Genomic DNA, 27,334 nt, shown 5'->3' on the forward strand with positions numbered 1-27,334 from the left:
GCTCGGGCTGCATTGTTGCATGGACACGCACTGCTGTTTCAAGGGACAAGCCCCCGATGGAGTGGGAAGATCTCCGGGGAAGCAGACCGCAAGGGGAAGCGTTGGCTGGGGCTGGAAAGGCTGGCGAGACAGGCGCTTTTCCCTGCAGCAGCTGGATGCAGAACCAGTGCCCGGGAGACCTGCGGCAGGCCCCGCCGCGACACTCCAGCCTCCCTGCGCTTAGCCAAGCGGGAGGGATCCTTGCTTGCAGCTCGGGGCTCGCTCTTTCGCAGACGGGCTTTATCCCGCGGGGGGGGAGGGGCCCCAGTTTAAAGGGGACACGCCCCCTTTTCTGCACGTGCCGGCCCGGGCCCAGCTGGTCGGTTCATTCCCTCAATCAGGGCCAGGTGCGAAGGCAGCGCCCTGGATCGCGCCTGCCCGGGAGCAGCCCCCGAAATGCCCCGGCTCGGTCCGCCCCGGCAGGACGCTGCCCGCTTCGGCCCCGCATGGAGCCCTCGCTGGAGAACTACTGGGACCAGAGCCCGGGCCAGGTGGGTGCGCTCCGGCCCCACGTCCCCGCTAGAGCCGCGGCTGAGCCCGGTACCGCAGCCAGCTGCTGCTGGGCGCCCTGGCTGTGGGGGGGCCCTGCTGCTGCTCCCCCCCCCGAGCTGGCTGAGAAACGGCTACGCTATTCCCCCCCCCATCTGTCTCCTCTCCAGGCTCCCTGGAGCACCCAGGGGCTGGGCTGACCCCCCTAGCTGGCACTGAGCCACTGCAGGGTCTCCTTGCCCTAGGGCGGCAGCATCTGGGGGGTGGGGGCTGTGGCTTTGGAGCCCTTTGCCCTTCCCTCCTGAGCCTGTCAGGGGACCTAGGGGGCTGCCCCTGTGTTGGCGGTGGGGCTGCCCGGGCCAGCTGGGGCCTGCCCAGAGCATTCTCCTCAGGGCAGGGCAGGGCCTGTCTGTTCTGTTTGTACAGCGCCTAGCACGCTGCCCTGTGACTGGGGCTCCTAGGTAACAATGCCAACCTACAGCTACAAATAATCCCATTGTAGGATCGGGGCCTTTGACTGTCTCCAGCTCCTCTCTGGGCTTCAGTCAGCTCCAACAATGAAAACGAATGAGTGAGATTCACTCTGACCTTCTCTGTTCCCAAAGGCTCTTCTTTAAGATTTCCTGACTGTGGAACAAGAGCCCTAGGACAGAGGAGCAGCTAGTGTCTTAATCCCTTGTCCTCTAATTCTGCCTAGGTCTCATCGAAGTGCTGGGGCCCCCAGGAGGCCTCTCATCACCACTAACACCTGTGGGACTGAACAGGTGGAAAACATCTAAGAAATCCCTTTAGGAGGAGAGAGGCCCTTTTGAAGTCTTATGCACTGTCACAGGGCTCTGCAGGTTTTTAAGGACCTGTCTGGGCTGCAGCACGGACTGTGTTAAAAAGCTCTCCTGAAGAACTGAGCTCTGTTCTGGTAGTAGATTGAGACGGGCCTGTGCTAACGAAGCAGAGGGGCAGGTTCCATTTTTGTACTGGTGCCTGCAAAGGTTCAGAAAATACAGTGGGGAGATTTATATACACAAAACATGAAACAATGGGTGTTACCATACACACTGTAACAAGAGTGATCAGGTAAGGTGAGCTATTACCAGCAGGAGAGTGGGGTGGGGTGGGGAACCTTTTGTAGTGATATTCAAGGTGGGCCATTTCCATTACTTGATTATCGGTACAAAAGGTTCCCCCCCCCCCCCCAGGCTCTCCTGCTGATAATAGCTCACCTTAAGTGATCACTCATTACAGTGTGTATGGTAACACCCATTGTTTCATGTTCTCTGTGTATGTAAATCTCCCCACTGTATTTTCCACTGCATGCATCTGATGAAGTGAGCTGTAGCTCAAGAAAGCTTATGCTCAATTAAATTTGTTAGTCTCTAAGGTGCCACAAGTACTCCTTTTCTTTTTGCGGATACAGACTAACACAGCTGTGTCAAGGTTCTTTCCCCACTCTGAACTCTAGGGTACAGATGTGGGGACCTGCATGAAAAACCCCCTAAGCTTATTTTTACCAGCTTAGGTTAAAACTTCCCCAAGGTACAAACTATTTTTACCTTTTGTCCCTGGACCTTATTGCTGCCACCACCAAGCATCTAAAAAAAATAACAGGGAAAGAGCCCGCTTGGAAACATCTTTCCCCCTGAAATCTCCCCAAGCCTCCTTTCCTGGGGAAGGCTTGATAAAAATCCTCACCAATTTGCATAGGTGAACACAGACCCAAACCCATGGATCTTAAGAACAAGGAAAAAGCAATCAGGTTCTTAAAAGAAGAATTTTAATGAAAGTAAAAGAATCACCTCTGTAAAATCAGGATGGTAAATACCTTACAGGGTAATCAGATTCAAAACATAGAGAATCCCTCTAGGCTAAACCTTAAGTTACAAAAAGACACAAAAACAGGAATATACATTCCATTCAGCACAAGTTATTTTATCAGCCATTTAAACAAAACAGAATCTAACGCATATCTAACCAGATTGCTTATTAACTCTTAACAGGAGTTCTGACCTGCATTCCTGCTCTGATCCTGGAAAAAGCATCACACAGACAGAGAACCCTTTGTTTCCTGCCCCCGCTTTGAAAGTATCTTGACTTCTCATTGGTCATTTTGGTCAGGTGCCAGCGAGGTTATCTTAGCTTCTTAACCCTTTACAGGTGAAAGGGTTTTTCCTCTGGTTAGGAGGGATTTAAAGGTGTTTACCCTTCCCTTTATATTTATCAAAGGCTGCTACTCTGAAACCTGTTCATCCATTGTTATAATAGCCCTCCCACTTCTGGCAAGTGGCTTTTGGACAGACACCTCATTGTAATGTGGAAAGGACCTAAATCTAACCCTCTAAATGAAGTAACTATGGCCATAGATAATGGGTAGGGAGCAGACCAGTAGGTGCTCTTAACTGGAGGAGGAAAAACTAAATGGCCTCGAATCACAGAGCTGGGCATATATCTACTCCATGTAATGTCTTCTGTTGTTGCTCATTCCTCCTTCTATTGTTTCTCACTAATTCATTGTCTTGGCTTAAGCTAGTCCTCAATCCTCACACTGATCCATGCAGTTTGAACCCCTGCACCCTGAACCCCTGCGCCCTGGGACCCCTCATGCCTGTGCAGAACCCCTTTTAAATCATAAGTGTCTGCCCAGGTGCAGAGGTCCATTTGCAGAGTTGGGGGCTTTATCCTGTGAACTTTCTGGCGCATGAACCAAATCTTCCTGTGTGTCTGAACAGTGCCTAACATCTGGGACCTGATCTTGATTTTTGGCCTGTGGGTGGTACTGCTACAATACAAATGATAAACTCACAGCAGCAATTGTTTGGGGTATATTGTGGCTTTAAAAAAAAAAAAAACCCACTCCCAATCTGAGGTCTAAATCAGTCTTGTCCCAATTACACTGTACATGGACAATATCCCTCTACTACCAATGAACTGACTTAAATTGTAGTGACCTCTCGGACAGGGTATAGGTGCCAAGTTTTCATTTCTTCAGGGAGGCAATGGGAAACCCTCCAAACGTACACTGCTGATGGCAGAGACCATCATCGATCAAGTCAGCTAACCTAGAGTACATTGGTAACACTTGGCAGCCAGTTAAGTATAAAACTTGTCTTGTGTTGCTTTTCCCTCTTCTATTCCACAGCATGGGTTGTCTTTTCCTGTGCTTTCAGTCTGTCTCCCCGCTTCCCCACCACAAGCCAGCTTTCTATTTAATACATCTTTAATTTTCAATCTTCTTTCCTTAAGCAGATTCAAAGAGTGAAATTCTTTCTCATTAAATTGCTTTCCTTTTATTTTACCCCATTATTTTCTGGTGCCCCTGTCTCTGTCTCCTACCCACCCCCCTTAAAAAAGCTGCTTAATTCTTCCCCCTGGTTCTCACATTCCACCAACTTCTCTCATCCATCTAAGCCAGGTTCTCAAACTTTTGTACTAGTGACCCCTTTCACATAGCAAACCTCTGAGTGCAATACCCCCCCCCTTATAAATTAAAAACACTTTTTAAATATATTTAACACCATTATAAATGCTGGAGGCAAAGCGGGGTTTGGCAAGGAGGCTGACAGCTCGTGACCCCCTCCCCCCGGCGTAATAACCTCGTGACCCCCAGTTTGAGAACCCCTGATCTAAGCCTCAGATGGACTGACTTTATTCTGAGAGTGTCTGCTTTAATTCACCTTATGGGGGAGCTGAAAGTCTCCCATGCCCTCTATAGAGAAGTAAAGAGCATTGCAAATAAAGTTCAGTGTAAAAAGAACAGGAGGACTTGTGGCACCTTAGAGACTAACAAATTTATTAGAGCATAAGCTTTTGTGGGCTACAGCCCACTTCATCGGATGCATAGAATGGAACATATAGTAAGAAGATTATATATATATACACGCAGAGAAGGTGGAAGTTCAGTGTGTTGCTTTCTCCCCTCCAACAAGCAGCAGCTGTGGTGGTATTCATGAACTGCCACATAACTAGGTTAAGAGGAATAACTGGGTTAAGAGGTATGGTGCTGTCTAATTTCTGGGGCTCATTTTGTCTGGCAGTATGTCATTTTCGGCACAACTTTATCCCATTTGGGGGGTGGGCCTGAATGTTAGAAGCAAGTAACCAGGAAATTGTTTGTTCACTTTTGTGGAGACACAGACTTGTTCCACTAGTAAGCAGGTATTTCTTTGTGTGACTAATTCTGGGATTTTTCACAGACTTCTAGCTGGAATGACGAAAGAATGCAATCTTACTGCAGTGTGTGTCAGTCCTTTTGTAGAAGCTACCTTTCTGTTTTCAGAGTCCTCTTTATAGTGCCTGCTTAGTGTGTTGTAGCAATCTAAGACTTCCCCTCCCCCTAGTTAATATGAAACAATATGTATTTTAAATTAAGAGACACGAATGTCAAACCCGCTAGGGGTTCTCCTGTGTAAATGCCTGCTTATGTTTTATCACTTTCAGATAGTTTGCATGCCGCCCAAGTCCATGATGCTAAGGTGTGTTAAATACAGCTGGTCTCTGTTGCTTTAAGGCAGGACCTCAGATACAGAGTGCAAAAGGAACGGTGTAATAATACCTAGACTTTTGCATGAGTTGTCAAACTCTTTGTGCAGAACCTGAATTGGGATTTTTCTCTCTAAAGGACAGTCCTAGGTACACTGTACTGAGCCCTAAATATTCATAAAGCTCTAAAAATAGTTCCGTGGCACCTTTCATGAGTGTGTCACAGGTCCTGCTTGTACCTGCCAAGCTAATAAGGGGCAACTGTCTACTTTTTTGATCGAGTAAAATTTCCAAAAAAGGGTCTAAATGACTTGAATGAGTAAGTCCCATTGACATTCAAAGTGCATAAGTTATTCTGCAGGATGTGTCATATTGGATCAGATCACTGGTCCAGTCAATCAGTATTGTCTGTCTCCCACAATTGCTAATATTAGCTGTTTCAGAGGATGGTGCAGAAGGCTGTTATTTAATAATTTGCCCCGGGAGAAAGTGGGTTCCTAGCCCTCATTAACTAGAAGCTGTTTACATGCTGAAGCAAGAGGGTTTAAATTCCTCCCCAAACTCTTGCCTTTTTTTAATATTATAAGGCATTATACATTTGTGACGCCAAGCCAAACAAATGGTGATCAAGAACAGGGCTAAAACTCAGGAATTTGTGGTTAGGAAATGCTGTCGGCCTTTACCACTTGATCTAAAGAAGAATGTTAGATATGGTAGTATTAAGGCATTTATTTCTCATAAATTAGTCATAGATTCAAATATGTGGCCAGTGGAGTCTATCAAGTACCGTGTAACAGAGTGAAGTGATACACAAGCCAATTCACTTCTCTATTCAGTTGTGAGCTGTTCAGGGAAAACCTGAAGATGGATTCCTAGATTATTATTATGTCTGCTGAATGGAGACTAGAGCTGGTGAAAAAATGCCAATTGTCTTCCGTGGAGAAACTGTGAAAAAACTTTTGGGGAAAAACCCCAGACATATCAAAAAAACTAGAAAAGATTTGTAAAGAAACCCAGTCCAAAAATCAGAACATTTTGACCAAAATTAGAATTTTTGACCATTTTTAGTTCAGTAAAAAAAAAGCCAGTTTTCACTTAATTTATTTTTAATAAGTTGATCAGCTCTAATAGACATTTAAACATCTGTCTAAAGAAAGCCTCGTGAGAAGCGTCGAGGAAGAGCACCTTATTGGAAGATCAGTTCACTTATTTTTATGGGTGCTTGCAGGGCTTAGCACATGTTCGGCCTGGTTTTCCTAAGTGCTGAGAAGCTGCAGGCCCCTCTGACTTCCGCTTGCGCTGTGGTGGGTGCTTGGCACCTATGAAAATCCATGTCCTTGTTTCCTTAGACCCCTGATCACGAGCAAGTCTGGAAGTTTGAACAGGTGAAAAGACACTGAGTGGTTCCCTTTGATCAGTTAAAAGGTCAAGCCTGCCATCTACTGGACTCGATATGTCCTTACAGTTCAATAAACAAAGGCTGTGTGGGACATATACAGACCCTTGCCTAGGGTCAGTTACCAAATGTGTGTAACTGAAATGATGCTGAGGAAAGACGTTATTTCAGCACTCCACAGGGATTAGCTTTAAAACTTCGAGCCAAACCTCAAGTATTCAGCTAGTAGTATAGGAGTTTCTATCACTGAACTCCTAAAACTTACACAGGAAGTAGGGTGACCGGATGTCCCATTTTTTTAACGGGACAGTCCACTATTTAAACCCCCCTGCAGGTGTCCTAACTCGTTCTTAAAAATGCCTCCCCCTACCATCAATACCAGTGGATCCTGCTGCTGGCTGGATCCCTGCTTGCCAGGCGTCCGCCCACCAGCAGTGAGGAGGGCATGGGGCGGGGGGTCCAGTGGCAGATGATGGGGGGAGGGTGCAAGGCTGGTGGCGGGGAAAAGCTGCAGCACATGGGGCCAGGCTGCTCCCACTGCTGGGCTCAGCACAGTCCCCACTGTGTGCCAGCTCTGGAGTGGAGTGGGGGAAGCGATTTGCAGCCTGTTCCCACCCTGAACCTGCAGGCTCCATAGCAGCACCCCCTTCCACCCGGGTCCTGCCACCAAGGAGCATGGGGCTGCTCCTTCCCCTAGGCACCATCCCCTGCTGAGCCACCTCTCTGGCTGGTTCGCTGAAGCCCCTGCAGTTCCCTGGCCCTGGTGCACAATGCATCCTTAGCGCTTAACCCCTTCCTGCCCACACTGTAGCTGGGGGGCGGGGGACAGGAGGTGGCTGGGTTATGTCCGTGGCCAGCAGCAGCAGCCTGGAGGTGTTAGCTGCCTTTCAACACTCTGCAAAGACATGGGCCAGGTCATCCCTCCCTGCCCCCCTCCTGCTCCCCTGCGGCTGGAAGCAGCTCCTGTCCCTTCCCTCCCCTCCTGCACAGTGCCGAAAGGCTGCTGCTGGCCACATTCTGGTGTGAATCTGATTCCTGGCAGAAATTTGCGGGAGGGGAGCCAATGTGACCCTGTGTGCCCCCCCCCCACACACACACACATTGCCTCAGGAAGATGCGGTGCCAGATACCAGGAGAGGCAGGTCTGTCCTGGGGGCCTAGCTAGGCCTGGAGGCAGAGAGCACCGGGCAGGGAGGGTAGGCCGCTCAGACACACACACACGCTCAGACACACACACTGTGAGAGAGGGGTACAGGTGTGTGTGTGTCACCTCTCTTGGGGTGGGTTGGGAGGGTGTCACCCCTCCCAGTGTGAGCCCTAAAGTCTTAAAGATAAGAAGGTTTAAAAAAAAGAATCCAACCACGTAGTATTTCTTTTTAATGGGCTCAGTCAACTTAACGTTAATTTGAATGTTTGTACAGCATAGTTTTGATTGCCTTTGAACTTGCTTGAATATGAGTAATTTTATCAGATGTCCCGTATTCCACATAGGGAAATGTGGTCACCCTAACAGTCAGTAAAGTCTAAGTAAAATTGACTTGCACTAGAGAAGTAAAGCAATTTACCTGGCCCATGCAAACTAACCTGTGTAATAGGCAAGGTACTAAAGACAAGTGCCAGTTGTATTTTTCATTATTTTACTAATCCGGGCTTTGTTTGAGATGCTGTTTGGATGCTCATTCACTAGTTTATGTGGGACTCCTAGATTTGCTCAATCCTTAAATAAGGGTCCAATCCAGTGCCCAACTGCAGTCAATGGGAGCCCTTCCAGTGGGCTTTGGATCATGCCCTAGCGGCGCAGAGTAGCAAGTTCATCTAGGTACCATGTTGCAAGAAAATGGTATTTATAAAAACAACAACAACATTCTTTAGCCATTTGTTTCCTTCATTGTGGGCAGGAAGTTTTGCTCTTCCTGTGACTGAGGCGTTGTACGTGGAGAAATGCTTCTGAATTAAATAAGTCATATGCTTATTGCTATTCACGTATAACACCCATGCTGCAGTGATTTAACTTGCCATCCGAGAACTCTTCTCAAGTTTAAATCCATTGGAGAAGCTGTTTGTGGGGCGGGGGGGTTGAAATTTTGAAAGGCTGCTGTCCAGTGAGTGCTTTACAGCCTTAAATCTTTTGTCTTCACAATAAAATAAATGTCTTCCTCTGGCCATCTCACACAGTTCATGAATGCTGACCTATTGGTGTTATGGTACAGCTCGATCTAGCTTGTGTAATAATGAAACCGTTTGGGAAAACCTCTGGATCTTACACACTGACATCAGCGAGAGGAGAGGGACTGAAGTCACTCAAGTATGAGCCTGTGAAGCTATTTTTGACAGACTTTCACATTTTAACTTGAAAGTGCTCAGTGTGATAATGGAGTCGTGATGGGGAGGAATATCTAATTTGGATTGATTGAATGGAAAATGCATTTCTCGAGCACTGTCATTTGAAGTAAATGGGATCTTGTCTTCTAAAAAAAATTGCTGTAATCTTTTTTTCTTTTAAATGAAGGATGACCTTTCATCAGCTGGTCCTCAACTGTATACTCCCATGAGCCCTTTTGACACAGACCTGCCGATTCAAGCAGCTCAAAGTGCATCATTCGGTTCTCATCTTGACCAATCCAAAGAACTTTCTACAGACTTCTCTTCTGTGGATCTCAGCTTTCTTCCAGATGATCTTAACCAAGAAAATGGAGAACAAACTCGTTCAGAAGATGGCCATGAAATGCAAAGAGAGCAATACACGTCACAGTCAGCAGAGCAGGACAGTGGGTTCTTAAATGACAGCAATTTGTCACAACTGAGCTATGCAGACGCAACTCAGCCCTCACCTGAAACATCTGGTGCCTGTCCCCCTTTGACACCTATGACCCCTATCACCCCAATGACACCCGTTTCAGAAAGCTCTGGCATCGTTCCTCAGTTACAGTAAGTAAACTTAAGCCTAGAGGTGTGGGGGGGAAGGTGGTACCATGTACATGAAGGAAGGCTAAAGACTAAAATGGAAAGGGAACTAATTGTAGAAATATAAATAGTTCATAAACAAACAGGTCAAGTGTGGTTCAGGCTTCAGTAGTGAAAGCTTCTCTAGGCAAAAGAGGTCATGTGGTCTCCATGCAAGTTGTGTCCTTGGCTTAGCATTGGGAAGACCCAAATGACCTCATCACGTGCGCTGTGCATAACTCCTGCCTCTGAAGGAGCTGCAACCCTCCTCTGCTGTGCAAACTCCTGTCAAGAAAACCACATTATAATTTTAGTTAAATTTCCAAGGGCCCTCAGCCACTGCTGACACACTAGACTGCAGGAGTCAAAGTGACAGTACTTGAAGTAGGACCCCTTTAGCCAGACAAGTGTTCGGTACCTATTGTCACCATAGGGGTCTACAGTGCAGCCACTAGCTGGCTGGTGACGATCCTGTTTGGTCTAACTGCTGCGGTGCTCTATTGACGGAGCTGAAATAGTCTCTCTGTGACCCCAGCAGTGGTGTGGGGAAGGAAAGGGCACAGCTGCAGAAGCAGAAAGAATCCTGACCTCTGTAGCAGCCAGACTGTTCTATCCTATTAGGCTCTCTAGGCCAGGGGGACGTGAGGGTAGTTCACTGACTACTTTCAGAGTGCAACAGTAACTCTGTCAACGTTCTTAGGTGAAAGACACACAAGCCTATACTGCTGTAGTACTGGAGGAAAAACTAGCATATTCAGTGGTTGCAGCAGTCGGCCACTTTTTAGAACTTCATCTTAAAATCTTTCATAGCTTTTGGCATTGGACCACTTATATTATTGACTTTCACCGAATAATTTGCTAAATATGATTTTGGCGTGGACTAGTAACTGAATGGTCAGGAAAGTAATAGAAGGTAACAATTAAATGTATCATGATTTCAAACTATGTCTTTTTTTTTTTAAATAGATCACTTTGAGCTATGGTTTTCTAAAATCATGTATCCGCTTTCTTATTTCTTCAGGAATATAGTGTCCACTGTAAACTTGGCTTGTAAACTAGATCTGAAGAATATAGCTCTGCATGCCAGAAATGCAGAATATAATCCAAAGGTGAGATTTTAAAGAACTATTTCATTGCGGTTTTATATTTGAAGGCCCGGGATTCTAATTTACACTCTTTAATCACCTGATTGCCCCTTATTTACTAGCACTCTCAGTTCGTTAAAAAATAAATGAGTTGAATTCAAGTGAGGAAAAGCTTTTGCAGACTCTGATATATTCCGTGAAGGTCAAACAGCTTTGTCACCTTTTTTCATATCCTTGCAGTTCTGTCTTGCTATGTGCTGAATAAAGCATTTATGGAATGATCCTGCCACAGGATGCCTGGCCTTTTAAAGGGAACTGAAGGTCTGGCTTCACCTGCCACTGATGAGCTAGGGATCAAGTTGAGTCTAAAAGTCAGCAAATGGGTTAGGTGGGGGGAGAGCTGCTAGAATCATGCAGGCTCTGGCAGGAAGCACTCGGGTCAAAGAGGAGCTCCAGTGGGGCCCTGGAGCAGGGCAGAACTGTCAGACGAGTGGCTTGTATCGTGGAAATGCGTAGGTCCCTGCAGGAGACCCCAGGTTGTGGGGGAAAGGGATGACTGATGTGCTATGCTAGTTAATGTGGAAGAAACAAAGCTCAAGGCCTGAACTGGCCTGTGGCGGGTGTTGTCACTCCTTTCTGGCTGAGGGGACAGGCTGGCGGTTTACAGGTCCCTTGAGGCTGCTTCTTCAAGTTGTACTTTTCAGAGCTAAATAAACACATGACAGTCTCAGGCATGGATTTCTTAAAATGGTACAGTATGTTTGATAGTAGTTATAGCACTGAAAACAGCTCTTTTCCCCATAGTGCTGGAACTAAGGGTGCAGGGGGTGACTTGAAGTGGTTTCCATTATATACAGGGTTTACAGTTTGATTCAAAGGCTCTCAGCAACCCCACTGTAAAAATTGTTCCAGCACCCCTGCTTTTCCCCTATTGCAATCATGAGTAGAGACTCCACTTCCCAATAAAGGGCTCGATGATCAGGAACAACTCCATGTGTGGACACACTTGTTCCAGAATATAAATACTTTTGTTCCCGTTTAGCGTAATTCACTGTGGGCTAAGCACTGAGGGATGAGACTTTCCTATTGGGATCAAAAATGCTTTTTGCATCACTTTCTACTACAGCAGCCCATATACATGTAGTCCTAATGATTTGGGATCTAAAGCATTTCTTTGTGATGTTAAATTACACATATAGATAAGAGAGCAGATTTATAGCAATGTTTTCCCCTGAAGTTTCAGAACGGAGACCTTAATTTGGAGGAAAGGATACTTAAGTAAATAACATACTTATTACCAAGTGTGCACCACAACAAAGAATTAAGCATAACAGCACTTGTAGTTTTCAGAGCAATGTTTGGAGCTGTCTTTGATAAAATGGGAAGGTTTAAAAAACAAAAAAAACCTTTTTAAAGCTTGTATTATTTACTATGAAACCTGTAACCAAGCTTGTGTCAAGTTGGTGCCAAGATAGTATTCTTATTTGTATTACTGTAATACCCAGAGCCCCAGTCATGAGCCAGGACGCCACTAGTATTCTTGTTTGACTTTTAATCTCTAGAGGTTTGCTGCTGTGATAATGAGAATCAGAGAACCAAGAACAACAGCCCTTATATTCAGTTCCGGCAAAATGGTCTGCACGGGAGCAAAAAGGTAGGAAACGTTTCTTCTGTCTGGCTCTAACAGCAAATGACATTCTGGCACAAATTGTGGAATTACCGACCTGTTCCATAAAATGCAACATCCCAAGACCAAAAAGACGGGGAGTTGTCACTGAACATGTCTACCTGTCGGTAACGGGAGCTCTCGTAATTGTTAAACTGCACACTGCTGTTCTGAACTATAAATTGAGCTGAGCCACTATTCATAGAAAATCACTAATACTGAGTAACTTCAATTTCCCACTCGTTCCAAACATTGCCTCAATGTACCCTGTGTTGCTGTCTAGTGTCTCTAAGTAGATGTACTCAAGTCTAGCTGAGGTGCTCTCATAGCACAAATATTCTGCCTGTTTTTTGAATCCTTGCCCTCTGTAGTTCATGCTCTTGGTCCTTAAGCCCCCACCTTGTGATCCCATTCTTTCCTGAGGGGAATTGCTGGGTCTTACTTCAGAACAAGCATTGCTGTTTCCTACTTTAAACTCTAGCTCCTAACTTACACCCTCTAATATCTCTAACCATCAAGGTGCTGGATTAGTTTCCCGGAGGGCTTCCTAATCCTATTGGGCCAGATCATCTTATTGGGCACAGAGATGGGGAAACTGGCTTAAATGGCCAACTGACTGTTCCTCCTGCACAGGGGAATCGGAGTGGCATACAGTGGAGTCCTGCACGGAACTGTTTTTTAAATCCGCTCCCACCCCACCATGCGCACTCCCATCCACTCCCACATTGTTTCTTGCATTTTTAATCCTGCTCCCACCCGCAAATCCCCCAAGAGAGACCGAATCTCCCCCCCCGCCCCCCCGCAATGCTGCTTTTAAAAAGTTAGTTAATATGTGTGGATAGAAATGGAGTTCCAGCCAACATTTTTACTGCTACAAGAATAAAACAAATCTTGCTAAACAATGCAAAAAATCCTTTAACTCATGTTAGAAAAATATTTGTCTATTATCCCTCACTTCACGTTAAGTATTAAAGCCTTTATTTAAAAAACACAAATATGTACTTTGTCATTAATAGAATTTCAGCAAACGGATTGGATTAGCGTTTTCCGCAAATGACCAGTCTTTATATTTTTTACTGCAGTGACTTCAGAACTGGGTGGCCAGAGAGCGGCGGCTGGCGGCCGGGCGCCCAGCTCTGAAGGCAGTGCCCCACCAGCAGCAGCAGCCGCACAGAATTAAGGGTGGCAATACCATAACATGCCACCCTTACTTCTGCGCTGCTGACTTCAGAGCTGGGCAGCCGGAGAGTGGTGGCTGCTGACTGGGGGCCCAGCTCTGCAGGCAGAAATAAGGGCAACAATAGCACACCGGGCCATCCTTACTTCTGGCTCCGCCTTCAGAGCCGGGCTCCTGGCCAGCAGCCGCCGCCGCTCTCCAGCTGCCCAGCTCTGAAGGCAGCGCTGCCATCAGCAGCAGCGCAGAAGTCAGGGTAGCAGAACCTCCCTTACAATAACCTTTGCAACCCTCCCACGACTCCTTTTTTTGGGTCAGGACCCCTACAATTACAACACCGTGACATTTCAGATTTAAATAGCTGAAGTCACGACATTTACGATTTTTTAAATTCTCTGACTGTGAAATTGACAAAAATGGACCATGAATTTGGTAGGGCCCTCCATATAACCTAGTGCTGCAGCAATGCAAGACCTTCCTTTTTACCTCTGATCCCATTCCTGAATCTGTAGGAACTGGTTGCAACACACAATGTTTGTGGCACTTAAAACAAACACCCATGTAAAGTCCAGCTGCTGGACCATAAGGCTGCTGGACCTGTTCAGAATCTTGAGTCTGGCCCGCTCTCTGAACTGAGAACACCAAACTCTCCTATAAACAAGATGGGATTGATTAAAGCCAGAACGTGACTACAGCCAACAGGGTGTGGGGTTTTTTAATTTAAATTTCAGGATAAGGCTGTACATCCAGAAACCATTAGATCTCAAATTCCTGTTTCCATCTCTGTGCTCCCTGCAGCGAAGAGCAGTCCCGGCTTGCAGCTAGGAAGTACGCACGTGTGGTGCAGAAGCTTGGGTTCCCTGCCAAGTTCCTGGACTTCAAAATACAGAATATGGTGGGCAGTTGTGATGTGAGGTTCCCCATCAGGCTGGAAGGATTGGTTCTAACTCATCAGCAATTCAGTAGGTATGTGGGCAAGGGGGTGGTGACTGGCAGAGAGAGGTACCAGGCTCCTATTGTAGGGAGGGCTCAATTATGAATAACACGTAAGGATGAATTCATGTGTAAAAGGACGAACATAAGAGAAGAAATGTTGATGCTGTGCTAGCATGGTAAGGTGTGTACTCCATCCCAATGAGCTATTAAATGCCATGGCATACCCTTGGTCTGCTGCTCCCACTATCCCTGTGGCATCGATCGTCTGTTTCACAAACACTAGACTAAACCCATAACATTTTGATTGTCTTTTGCAGTAACGCCTATTGATAAACCTTCCGCAGCATGTTTGTTTCTCATGTGGGAAAAGTCAATATGGCTTGTGCGCCAGCACGATTGATGTTGGCAGGAGCGTTCACAGTTCTGCGAGAGTGACTAACTCAGGGAGTTAGTGGCTGGCTATTTAAAAGTACGCTCCTGAGTATCTTCAGGGAGTGAAGTGTTGTGCTTGGCAGTTCTCTTGCCGTAGGAATACGGTACTAAAATATTCAACATTGTATCTTCTGTCTTTGGTTTTCTCAAAGTGTTACCAGCATGCTTTGCCCTGCTAGAGGGGTTTTTTTCTGGACTAATTTTGATATATATTCGATCCAGTTAAAATGAAGGACAGGAGAGTAGTAAATCTAAGTGTAAATAGACTTCCTGACTGTCAGGGTGGTTCAGCACTGGAATAAATTGCCCAGGGAGGTGGTGGAATCTCCATCGTTGGAGATTTTTAAGAGCAGGTTGGACAAACACCTGTCAGGGATGGTCTAGATCAGTGGCTCTCAACCAGGGGTACAAGTACCCATCGGGGTACGCAGGGGTCTTCCGGGGTACATCAACTCATCTAGATATTTCCCTAGTTATACAACAGGCTACATAAAAAACACTAGCGAAGTCAGTACAAACTAAAATATCATACAGACAATGACTTGTTTATACTGCTCTAGGTACCATACCGGGGTAGCCAAACTGCAGCTTGCAAGCCGCATGCGGCTTTTTTACTGTTAAAGTGCAGCTCGTGGAGCCTCCATGCCCTCCCCCATTCTCTGCCTACCCATAGGTGCTGGAACGAGGGGTGCTAGCGCACCCCCTGGCTTGAAGTGGTTTCCATCATAGGCAGGGTTCGCAGTTTGGTTCAATGGCTCTCAGCATCCCCACTGTACAAATTATTCCAGCACCGCTGGCCCACCAGCCTGGGTGGAGGGTAGTGCTCAGGGTTTCTGCCAGAGATGACTGGTGCCTGCTGAGGGTGGGGGGGGGCGCACAATTTTAAATTTTGAGCCCCAACGGCTTGAGTCCTTCTCTCCCCCCACCCCTCCCCCGCCCATTACCCTCGGGCCCCTCCCTGCAGCTCCCAGGTGTTTGTTTGGTGTGGAGAGGCAGCGGCAAACAGCTGGGAGCTGCAGGGAGGGGCTGCTGCTTTAGCACCACAGGGAGAGACAGCAGCAAAAGCAGTGGCTCCCCCAGTTGCTTGCCACTGCCTCTCCCCGGGGCCGCAGCCCCCAGCTTGCCGGCTCCAGCAGGAGGGGGGCCCGGTGGCATCATGTGACCGAGCAGGGTCAGCAAACCCTGGCAAAAATCAGGGGGGACATGTGACTCCATGTGCCCCCCAGTGCATCACCTCTGGCTTCTGCCCAGCAAGGCCTCAGGCAATGTTTCCTCTAATTTTTGGCAGGCCGTGTGCGCAAAAAATTTCTTCTGTGCAAATTTTTGAGCACGCAGTGTTTCGCCGTGTGCATGGGGTTTAGGATCTGTGTGCGCGCGTGCACAACTTAGAGGGAACAGTGGTCTCTGGGCTGACGCCCCAAGACCTCCCTCCCTGCAAAGCTGGAGCCCCGATAGGTGCGCTCCAGCTCCCGAACCTCTAAAGATTTGTCGTATGCGACTTGGTGGGTCAGTAATTTTGGCCACCCCTGTACTATACACTGAAATGTAAGTACAGTATTTATATTCCAGTTGATTTACATTATAATTGTATGGCAAAAATGAGAAAGCAAGCAATTTTTCAGTAATAGTGTGCACTGGGACACTCTCTTGATTTTTATGTCTGATGTTTGTAAACAAGTAGTTTTTAAGTGAAGTGAAACTTGGGAGTACACAAGACAAATCAGACTCCTGAAAGGGGTTCAGTAGTCTGGAAAGGTTGAGAGCCACTGGTCTAGATAATACTTAGTCCTGCCATGAGCGCAGGGGACTGGATTAGATGCCCTCTCAAGGTCCCTTCCAGTCTGATGATTCTATGATTGTTGGTTCCTTTGCTCACTGTTAGAGAAATGCTTCTCTTGAAACCGCTTTCCTGCTGATTGGGGAGCATACATGGCAAGATAATGGCAATATCCACTCAGGACTGGCTCTAGGCACCAGCAAAGCAAGCACGTGTTTGGGGTGACACAATTCCAGGGGTGGCATTCTGTCCACCCTTTTTTTTCTTTGCTCGGGCAGTTGCGTTCTCAGAGATTGGGGTGGCAAATATTTTGCTTCGGGCAGCAAAAAACCTAAAGCCAGCCCTGTATCCAATGCTGTTGCAGCGTACTTGCTGTGTACAAAGAATTTTGACATGCCAGAGGTGTTCAGTAAGATTGAACAATCTTCATATCCAAGATAATACTGGACTAGTCTCATGTTAGCACTTGCCGCTGCCGTGTGGCATATCTCGTCATGGTGAGGTTTTGGTCCCATGGACCAGGTCTGTAACGAATGGAGAAACTTCCTCCAATTCTAACCAATCTCATAGTTGGTTCAGCTGAACCAACTCTTTAAAGCCATGTGGAGTCATGGTGTAGATCAAGCTCCAGCGGCCTGAACCGGTCTTACTAAGCTAGTCTTAAAACCTCTGGTGTGATGGGATTTGTATACACAGAGGGATAATGTGCCTAGGTAGGTAGCCTAATCCTAAGTGGAGTGAGAAATAGTGAAGCAAACACTTCCTATTGGTGGACAATGCCCAAGTGAAAACTTCTTGTATGCATATTCTTGTACAAGGTTATGATCTATGCTCTGGACTGTTTCAAGTTAACGTGTGTAACCTCATGGCTAGGTGACTGACTTAGCATGTTTAACGTGCATTTGTTCAAAATTTAGTCACCACAAAGGACACCACAGGATGCTTGGAAAAAGGCTTGAATGCAACAGAAATTTAAAAGTTCAAATTGGGCCTCTGTTTGAATTAGTCTTAATTCCCTATGTCTCATTATCTTGGGCCATCTTGGCTTAGTGTGTATTGTAGAACTACTTGGTTATCTCCTTATTTGCTGTATTTTTATAAATCATTTGTAACTGAAGCTTTCTGTGTTGTCCCCAAGAATCCTTCCTTGGACTGTTCTAAGACAGTAATGCCAGCACTTACTCAGGAACCTACCTTTAGTTACTCACATTTGAAAGTGGCCCAGATCTTAAAGGTGCTGAGTATCCACAGTCCTTACTGGCTGCAAGGAGGTAAGAGATGCTACAAGGCTTCATTAGGAGCTATGGGTGCTCAGGACATTTGAAAATTGGGCTACTTAGTCAGGGATCTAATCATAGACAATCAAAACCATTGGATCAACTAACACAATTCTAACATAAAGGAGCAGTTTATATTTCATGAAATAAACTAGTAGTAAAAATCAAATTGCCACGCAGTGCTCCTAACCCTTTTCCCTTTCGTTTCTTTGAACAGTTATGAACCAGAACTATTTCCTGGCCTTATTTATAGGATGGTCAAACCAAGGATTGTGTTGCTTATCTTCGTGTCTGGAAAAGTTGTACTGACTGGTAAGTGGTCTCTTTATGTACAGCAGTAACTCGGAGCATTCTGTATAGTAGGATGACATTTTTAAGCTAAGCTGATGTTTCCTGCATAGTGCAAACACTACTGGCTGGCAAAATCTAGAGGCATCCCTTTCAGCAAAACGTTGAGGATACAAAAGTACCATAGTTATGTACTATTAGAACGCTCCACAGGAGTTCGAATAACCACTCAAAAGAAATCCTACATGTTACTAAACTTATGCATCCTGTGGGGGTTTTTTTAATTCTCCACTTGTGTCAAGGTATCAAATACATCAGCATGCTATTTTAATAACCACCACAACTAGAAGCCTATTTGTAATCTGATACTTTCAGGGAACTCAAAATCTTATTGCAACAAAACCTGGTCATGCTTTCCCTCCTCTATTAGAATTTTTTTTTTATCATTAGCATAGTAGCTGTCAATGGGAAAGGAAGGTGTCTGTCCTAATCTTGGCCCTCATTCAGAAAAGCACTTAATTTTAAGTGCTATGATGAATCAGAGCACTTGTCAATAACCTAGAATCCACGTCTGTAAGTAAACATTAAAATTCCTGGGTGAACACTTCTGAGCGTTCTTTCTGGAACCTTTACCATCTTGGGGAAAACTTCCCCTTATTCAACTTGACTACAAAGGCAAACCGTATCTTTATCAGACACTCAGGCTGAATGGTGCCAATGTACCAACATAGGTGTAGACGGTACTTTAAAGGCAAATAAAAATTGCATGCCTTTGCCCAAAGGATCTTCCAGTCGTAATTATGAATGAGCTCAATTAACTGGGCATTCCGGACAGAAACCTTAAAAACATCTCCTCCTCCTTAGGTCCCATGAAGTCATCCTGGCCATCTACACGCCACTGGTGCCTCCAGAATACATTTTTGGATGTCATAACTACAAAAAAAAACCAACCCACAAACCACACAACAAAAAACACACCTCTGCTGAGGCATACAGCAGGCCCATAAGGGCTCAGGTAAGTCCCATTTTGAAACCTGGGCCTTACTGCAATTCTAAAACAGGACTTACTGAGCTCCTATGGTCCCCTGGCTGATCCAGAAGAATTTTCTGGTGGTCCAAACATCATGAAATAACATTTTGGAGCAGAGTCAATGGGTGTGTGTTGTGGGTTTTATCTTTCGATGGAGTGGGAACCTAAAAAGGTTTGAGGTATATCAAGCTGTCCTGCAGTGACTCAGGAGCATGAGTACCAACCTCAAGGCAGACTGTTGAGAACCAGGGCACAAACCTCAAATTGGCTGAGTGTTCAATACTTTGATGATTAGTTGGTGAAATCTAAGCTATGTCTACACTGGACCTTACAGTGGCACAGCTGTACCAGTGCAGCTGCGCCGATGTAAGCTATCCTCTGTAGCCGCTCTATGCCAACAGGAGAGAGCTCTCCTGTTGGCATTATTAAACCACCCCCAATGAGCGGTGGTAGTTATGTCGGCGGAGAAGCATCTCCCACCAACATAGTGCTGTTCACCCCGGCGCTTCTGTCAGTGTATGTTGGTCGGGGGGTGTCTTCTTTTTTTCTTCACACCCCTGAGCGACAAGTTTGAGCAACAAAAGTGCTATTGTCGACATAGCCTCCGTGTAAACTCCTCAGGCACTGTTACAGCCTAAACATGGAGTCACAGACCGCCCCCTTGGGTACTCCTATCTTGTCACCTAGGCGAGTCTGGCTTTGTGGTAGATGGCCCCTTACACCAGCAGTCTCAAACACGCAGCCCGTGGGGTTATTTTCTGTGGCCTGCCAGCTCGCTGCAGCTCCCTGCCCCCCACATCATTTACCCAGAGCGGATCCAGCCTAGTGCGCACCGGGGGCAGGGCAGGCTCCCTCCCTGCCCCTTTGCTGCTTCGGGAAGTGGCCTGCCCTGCCCCCCTATTTGCACTGGGCCGGACCCGCCCCCCGAACTCCTGCTGCAGCCAAACCCCGTCCTGAGCCCCCTCCTGCACCCCGACCTCCTGCCCCCTGCCACACCCTGCACCCCTCCTGTACCTGCTGGGGGCAGGGACGGGGTGGAGTTGGGGTGGGGATTTCAGGGAAGGGGTTGGAATGGGGGCAGGGAAGGGGTGGGAGTAGGCGGGGTGGGGCAGGGCCTCACAGAAGGGGTGGAGTTGGGGGGGGGGGGTCAGTGGTGCAGCCCTCGGGCCAATGTACTAGTCCTCATGTGGCCCTCAGGGTCATTTGAGTTTGAGACCCCTGCCTTACACCATGAAGCACAGCATTGTTCAGGTTACTTCCAGTCCCAAAGGACCAGGCACTTACAGTGGTGCTGGAATGAGGGGTGTTGGGGGTACGACTGCACTCCTTGGCTTGAAGTAGTAATAACAAACACCAAATACATGGCTTCCCTCATCAGCACCCCCTCCATAAAAATTGTTCCAGCACCCCAGTCACTTACACAGGTCGCTTACACCTTAGGTCTCACACCAAAGACAGTGCTTGTAGCCAATCCTATAATAAACTGTATACAGATTTATTAATAGGAAACTGAAATAAGAGTTTTTAACAAGGTTACTATAGGTAAACATAACATCCACAAATTAGTCTTAAGTTTCAGAAGGTAAGTTTCTGTATATCCTGTAGGGCAAGCTCTATATATCCTGTAGGGCTAATCTTGGCTAAGCAGCTGGGGAATCTCTTGCTTATGCCTAGAAACCTTGCCCCCAGAGTCCAAGCAGCAATGAAATACATTTCCTCCATTTTGTGAGGTTTTTATTTTCCCTCTTTTCTCTTCTCTTCTCCCCCGCCCCTGCTTCCTGTGAGCTGCAAACACAGCTGATTGGAGGAATTCGCTTGCAAGACTCATCTTCCTGTGGGTGGAGGGGGAGAGTAAATTCTTTTGTCCTCTTTAATGTCTGTCTAGTGTCAATGGGCCTTCCTTGTCAGGTAGGACATAACAGCTTCTGTTGGAGACCAGCATTTTACACTAGTTAATCATTGAAGATTAGGGTTGGAAGGGACCTCAGGAGGTCATCTAGTCCAACCCCCTACTCAAGGCAGGACCAACACCAACTAAATCATCCCAGCCAGGGCTTTGTCAAGCCGGGCCTTAAAAACCTCTGAGGATGGAGATTCCACCATCTCCCTAGGTAACGCCTTCCAGTGCTTCACCACCCTCCTAGTGAAATAGTGTTTCCTAATATCCAACCTAGACCGCCCTCACTGCAACTTGAGACCATTGCTCCGTGTTCTGTCATCTGCCACCATCGAGAACAGCCTAGCTCCATCCTCTTTGGAACCCCCCTTCAGGTAGTTGAAAGCTACTATCAAATCCCACCTCATTCTTCTCTTCTGCAGACTAAACAAGCCCAGTTCCCTCAACCTCTCCTCATAAGTCATGTGCCCCAGCCCCCTGATCATTTTCATCTCTTTCCTGTCTGGTGACTTACGCCATTACTAAGGCTTACAATGCAAATGCTCAAATACTTCCTTACAACATGGGATATGGATGTTATAAGTGAGATTAATGCCTGCAGCAACTCACAAGCACTCAAAATCTAAACACTAAGCACATTCTTAGAATTATACCTATTTTACAATTACTAACACACAGCTGAAATCAGTCTGGCTCACCTATGTATTTGTCATTATTCAGTTGAGGGAGAGGGACCTTGGTATGAGCTGGCACCTAGTCTGCCAGCATGACAGTATGACTGCTCAGAGCTCCGGTACGAAACTGTGGAAAAACCTGAGTGTCTCTGGATTAAGTTTAGAAGTGTGTGCAACAAGAGTGATGTAGTGGTGGGAGTCTGCTATAGACCACCGGACCAGGGGGATGAGGTGGATGAGGCTTTCTTCCGGCAACTCACGGAAGCTACTAGATCGCATGCCCTGATTCTCATGGGTGACTTTAATTTTCCTGATATCTGCTGGGAGAGCAATACAGCGGTGCATAGACAATCCAGGAAGTTTTTGGAAAGCGTAGGGGACAATTTCCTGGCGCAAGTGCTAGGGGAGCCAACTAGGGGGGGCGCTTTTCTTGACCTGCTGCTCACAAACCGGGTAGAATTAGTGGGGGAAGCAAAAGTGGATGGGAATCTGGGAGGCAGTGACCATGAGTTGGTTGAGTTCAGGATCCTGACGCAGGGAAGAAAGGTAAGCAGCAGGATACGGACCCTGGACTTCAGGAAAGCAGACTTCGACTCCCTCAGGGAACAGATGGCCAGGATCCCCTGGGGGACTAACATGAAGGGGAAGGGAGTCCAGGAGAGCTGGCTGTATTTCAAGGAATCCCTGTTGAGGTTACAGGGACAAACCATCCCGATGAGTCGAAAGAATAGTAAATATGGCAGGCGACCAGCTTGGCTTAATGGTGAAATCCTAGCGGATCTTAAACATAAAAAAGAAGCTTACAAGAAGTGGAAGGTTGGACATATGACCAGGGAAGAGTATAAAAATATTGCTCGGGCATGTAGGAAAGATATCAGGAGGGCCAAATCGCACCTGGAGCTGCAGCTAGCAAGAGATGTCAAGAGTAACAAGAAGGGTTTCTTCAGGTATGTTGGCAACAAGAAGAAAGCCAAGGAAAGTGTGGGCCCCTTACTGAATGAGGGAGGCAACCTAGTGACAGAGGATGTGGAAAAAGCTAATGTACTCAATGCTTTTTTTGCCTCTGTTTTCACTAACAAGGTCAGCTCCCAGACTGCTGCGCTGGGCATCACAGAATGGGGAAGAGATGGCCAGCCCTCTGTGGAGATAGAGGTGGTTAGGGACTATTTAGAAAAGCTGGACATGCACAAGTCCATGGGGCCGGACGAGTTGCATCCGAGAGTGCTGAAGGAATTGGCGGCTGTGATTGCAGAGCCCTTGGCCATTATCTTTGAAAACTCGTGGCGAATGGGGGAAGTCCCGGATGACTGGAAAAAGGCTAATGTAGTGCCAATCTTTAAAAAAGGGAAGAAGGAGGATCCTGGGAACTACAGGCCAGTCAGCCTCACCTCAGTCCCTGGAAAAATCATGGAGCAGGTCCTCAAAGAATCAATCCTGAAGCACTTACATGAGAGGAAAGTGATCAGGAACAGTCAGCATGGGTTCACCAAGGGAAGGTCATGCCTGACTAATCTAATCGCCTTTTATGATGAGATTACTGGTTCTGTGGATGAAGGGAAAGCAGTGGATGTATTGTTTCTTGACTTTAGCAAAGCTTTTGACACGGTCTCCCACAGTATTCTTGTCAGCAAGTTAAGGAAGTATGGGCTGGATGAATGCACTATAAGGTGGGTAGAAAGCTGGCTAGATTGTCGGGCTCAATGGGTAGTGATCAATGGCTCCATGTCTAGTTGGCAGCCGGTGTCAAGTGGTGTGCCCCAGGGGTCGGTCCTGGGGCCGGTTTTGTTCAATATCTTCATAAATGATCTGGAGGATGGTGTGGATTGCACTCTCAACAAATTTGCGGATGATACTAAACTGGGAGGAGTGGTAGATACGCTGGAGGGGAGGGATAGGATACAGAAGGACCTAGACAAATTGGAGGATTGGGCCAAAAGAAATCTGATGAGGTTCAATAAGGATAAGTGCAGGGTCCTGCACTTAGGATGGAAGAATCCAATGCACCGCTACAGACTAGGGACCGAATGGCTAGGCAGCAGTTCTGCAGAAAAGGACCTAGGGGTGACAGTGGACGAGAAGCTGGATATGAGTCAACAGTGTGCCCTTGTTGCCAAGAAGGCCAATGGTATTTTGGGATGTATAAGTAGGGGCATAGCGAGCAGATCGAGGGACGTGATCGTTCCCCTCTATTCGACACTGGTGAGGCCTCATCTGGAGTACTGTGTCCAGTTTTGGGCCCCACACTACAAGAAGGATGTGGATAAATTGGAGAGAGTCCAGCGAAGGGCAACAAAAATGATTAGGGGTCTAGAGCACATGACTTATGACGAGAGGCTGAGGGAGCTGGGATTGTTTAGTCTGCAGAAGAGAAGAATGAGGGGGGATTTGATAGCTGCTTTCAACTACCTGAAAGGGGGTTCCAAAGAGGATGGCTCTAGACTGTTCTCAATGGTAGCAGATGACAGAACGAGGAGTAATGGTCTCAAGTTGCAATGGGGGAGGTTTAGATTGGATATTAGGAAAAACTTTTTCACTAAGAGGGTGGTGAAACACTGGAATGCGTTACCTAGGGAGGTGGTAGAATCTCCTTCCTTAGAGGTTTTTAAGGTCAGGCTTGACAAAGCCCTGGCTGGGATGATTTAACTGGGAATTGGTCCTGCTTCGAGCAGGGGGTTGGACTAGATGACCTTCTGGGGTCCCTTCCAACCCTGATATTCTATGATTCTATGACAAGGTGCACATGTTGGCGTGTCTTAGTCTGGCTAGAGGTCCATTTCAGTGCATATTGCTTATTTTTAGTGTTTGCTGGTTGCTCCTCCATGCTAATGTTACTAATGTCGGCAACAAATGTTCTTGGCCTCCATGGTTTCGTTAATTAAAAAGTTAGCATGGTTGTGGGGATGTCGTTGGGATGATTTTATATGAATGATGCAAGAGACAATAACTTAATCAAGGCACTGAGAGGCAGGAGAAATGCTCTAGAGTTGGGAAACGCTGCTGGTCAATATTCATAATACTGAGTGCTGGAATGAAAAACCAGAGGAGATTAACCCCACCTACCCTCTTATTTTGTTCCATTTTTGACTCTAACTAGCATGTCCCATTAACCTGTCAACACTGGACTTACCTTGATCAGTCTCTTCCTAAAATTATTCTCATAAATGTTGACAAATGCAAAGTAATGCACTCTGGAAAACACATTTCCAACTATCCATACAAAATGATGAGATACAAATGAGCTGTTACACTCATGGAAGAGATCTTGGAATCATTGTGGATGGTTCTCTGAGCAGATGTTTTCACTGTGCAGTGGCAATCAAAAAAGCTCAGAATGTTAGGAACCATTAGGAAAGGGAAAGATAAGACAGAAAATATGTCAGTATATAAATACATGGCATACCCACACCTTGAATAGTGAGTGCCGTTCTGCTTGCCCTGTCTCAAAACAGATATATTAGAAATGGAAAGGTACGGAGACGGGCAACAAAAATTATTAGGGGTGTGGAACAGCTTCCGTATAAGGAGAGATTAAAATGATTGGGACTATTCGGCTTGGGAAAGAGACAACTAGGGGGGCATATGATAGAGGTTTATAAAATCATGAACAATATGGAGAAAGTGAATAAGGAAGTGGCATTTACCCTTCCACATAACACAAGAACCAGAGGTCATCCAATGAAACTAGTAGGCAGCAGGTTTAAAACAAAGAAAAGGAAGTACTTCTTCACACCTGGCAGTCAACCTGCGGAACTCATTGCCAGGGGACGTTGTGAAGGCCAAAAGTATAACTGGATTAAAAAAAAAATTAAATTCATGAATGACAGGTCCATCAATGGCTATTAGCCAAGATGGTCAGGGACACAACCTCAGGCTCTGGGGGTCCCTAAGCCTCTGACTGCCAGATGCTGGGAGTGGACAATGGGATGGATCACTTGATAATTGACCTATTCTTTTCATTCCCTTTGAAGCATCTGGCATTGGCCACTGTTGGAAGACCAGATACGGGGCTAGATGGACCATTAGTCTGACCCACTGTGGCTGTTCTTTTAAATGTTTCATAACATAACTGAGCATTAATTGCTGACTAATTAGTCAGTCCTACAACTAATATTGCCGGGGACGTTGCATCCAAATTTGATCTGAAAAATTATGGGATTCATACACTTGTCTATAAAAACTAAAACTAATTCTAACTAATAGAAACAATTCCAGGGAATTTTAAAAATCTCCCGGGGGCACTGTATTCTCTCTTTTGAAAAATGTAGTATGGTATAAGCAACTCAAAAAATCACAGCAGTATTCTACCGCAAGAACCCAAAATGAAAGATCAGATACTGACTAATCTAGCTTTGTTTTTTCAAGATGAGAACAAGCTAAAAATAAACCTACTGTTTTAATAATATAAGGTGGGGATAGTATCATGGAAAGGAATCTTGCTTCTTAAATTATCTAATTTTGGCTATGCCCCTGAAAGATATTTAAATAATAACCTTGTTTTTTCTCATCTTTGGAAATGCTTTTATTCGCTATTATACTAGTACTTATTGGTGTTGACTTAATGGTAATGAATGCAACCTTGTGAGCCATCTTTAATATTGTCTTAGTTCTTAAACTGTTTTTAACTGTTTTTTAATAGGTGCCAAAGAACGTTCTGAAATCTATGAGGCATTTGAAAACATCTATCCTATTCTAAAGGGTTTCAAGAAAGCATCTTAAAAGTTCTTTCCAAAAAAATCAAGAGGAATATATAGGTTTGTATGTTTATGCATAGAACCAATGTAACAGTATTCCAATACCTAAATACAGAATTGTGGATTACTAGGCATATAAAGCCATTTTGAACACACTATAAACTATGACTAGATAGATGCACACTTTTGTAAGTAGCATGAAACAATTTTGCTGTAAAACTTGATGTTTCTAATGAGTTCAGTCATTGTATCAAGTTCTGTTAAAGAATTCACAATAAGCAAAAGTACATTTACTTTTGAACAGGAATGTAAATTAGGACCGTTATTGCACTATAAAATATTTTACAGTACAATTAATGGAAATCGGTTTTTCTGCAGTAGAATGGATGTATCAATGGAGGTTAGTCCATAGATCAGTCTTGTTAAAATCCGTAAGATTTTGATCAATATCTTGTAGCACTGACAGCTAATTTCATGTTAATTCAGACCTTATTTTTGTGTATAATATATCTTACAAAATTTAATGCGAGCCTTTTTACTGTCAAACATCCAGACACATGAGTTCACAAATGATCTTTGTATCATTCTCTGGCTCAGAGAATGATACAAGATCAGGTGAATTATGCCATATGGTGCTGTTGACACTCCCCTTATTGACAATGAAGTGAAGAGCGTTGGTGGCACTGGGTTAGGGTAAAGTTGTCAATGAGGGCTAGCAAGAGTGGCAGCTGAAAACTGACAAGCTACCTATTATCTCCCCCGCCCCCCAAAAAAAAAATCACTAGCCATAGGGGGGACAGGTTCTACAAAATATCTGGGGCTGGGTTTGGACAAGTAAAGGGTAACCTACAATCTGATGTTTCCATTTGCATTATCACAGCCCTCTCGAAGTGCAGGGTATGTAAGTACAATCAGGTCTGAACCAACAAAACTTCTCAACTTAGTTTAGAAAGCTACTTTAAAATACTGACTTTACCAGCTTACTTTAAATCATAGGAAAAATACAAACTTTATTAGGAATTTAAAAAAAAAAAAAAAAAGGTAGCTAGAGAATTAGTCGAGGCTTA

General features: G+C 45.7%; 1 protein-coding gene across 1 annotated transcript; it reads left to right on the top strand.

Moving 5' to 3' along the window:
- Positions 1–457: 457 nt before the first annotated feature.
- On the top strand, positions 458–26,292 carry TBPL2 (TATA-box binding protein like 2). Its single transcript, XM_074957210.1, has 7 exons — positions 458–530; positions 8,907–9,325; positions 10,362–10,449; positions 11,988–12,079; positions 14,064–14,231; positions 17,905–17,999; positions 26,213–26,292. Exons 1-7 carry the CDS (start codon positions 486–488, stop codon positions 26,290–26,292), a joined length of 987 nt encoding a protein of 328 aa, XP_074813311.1. The 5' UTR covers positions 458–485.
- Positions 26,293–27,334: the final 1,042 nt, after the last annotated feature.

Source organism: Natator depressus, chromosome 6 (assembly GCF_965152275.1).
Source record: "Natator depressus isolate rNatDep1 chromosome 6, rNatDep2.hap1, whole genome shotgun sequence".
Taxonomy (NCBI): Eukaryota; Metazoa; Chordata; order Testudines; family Cheloniidae; genus Natator; species Natator depressus.

Bases quoted from the DNA above. Each gene is read 5' to 3' on its own strand.
- TBPL2 (XM_074957210.1), top strand. From the start codon at position 486: ATGGAGCCCTCGCTGGAGAACTACTGGGACCAGAGCCCGGGCCAG. The intron at 531-8,906 runs GTGGGTGCGCTC...TTTTAAATGAAG, and splicing joins GGGACCAGAGCCCGGGCCAG to GATGACCTTTCATCAGCTGG. The intron at 10,450-11,987 runs GTGAGATTTTAA...TTTAATCTCTAG, and splicing joins ATGCAGAATATAATCCAAAG to AGGTTTGCTGCTGTGATAAT.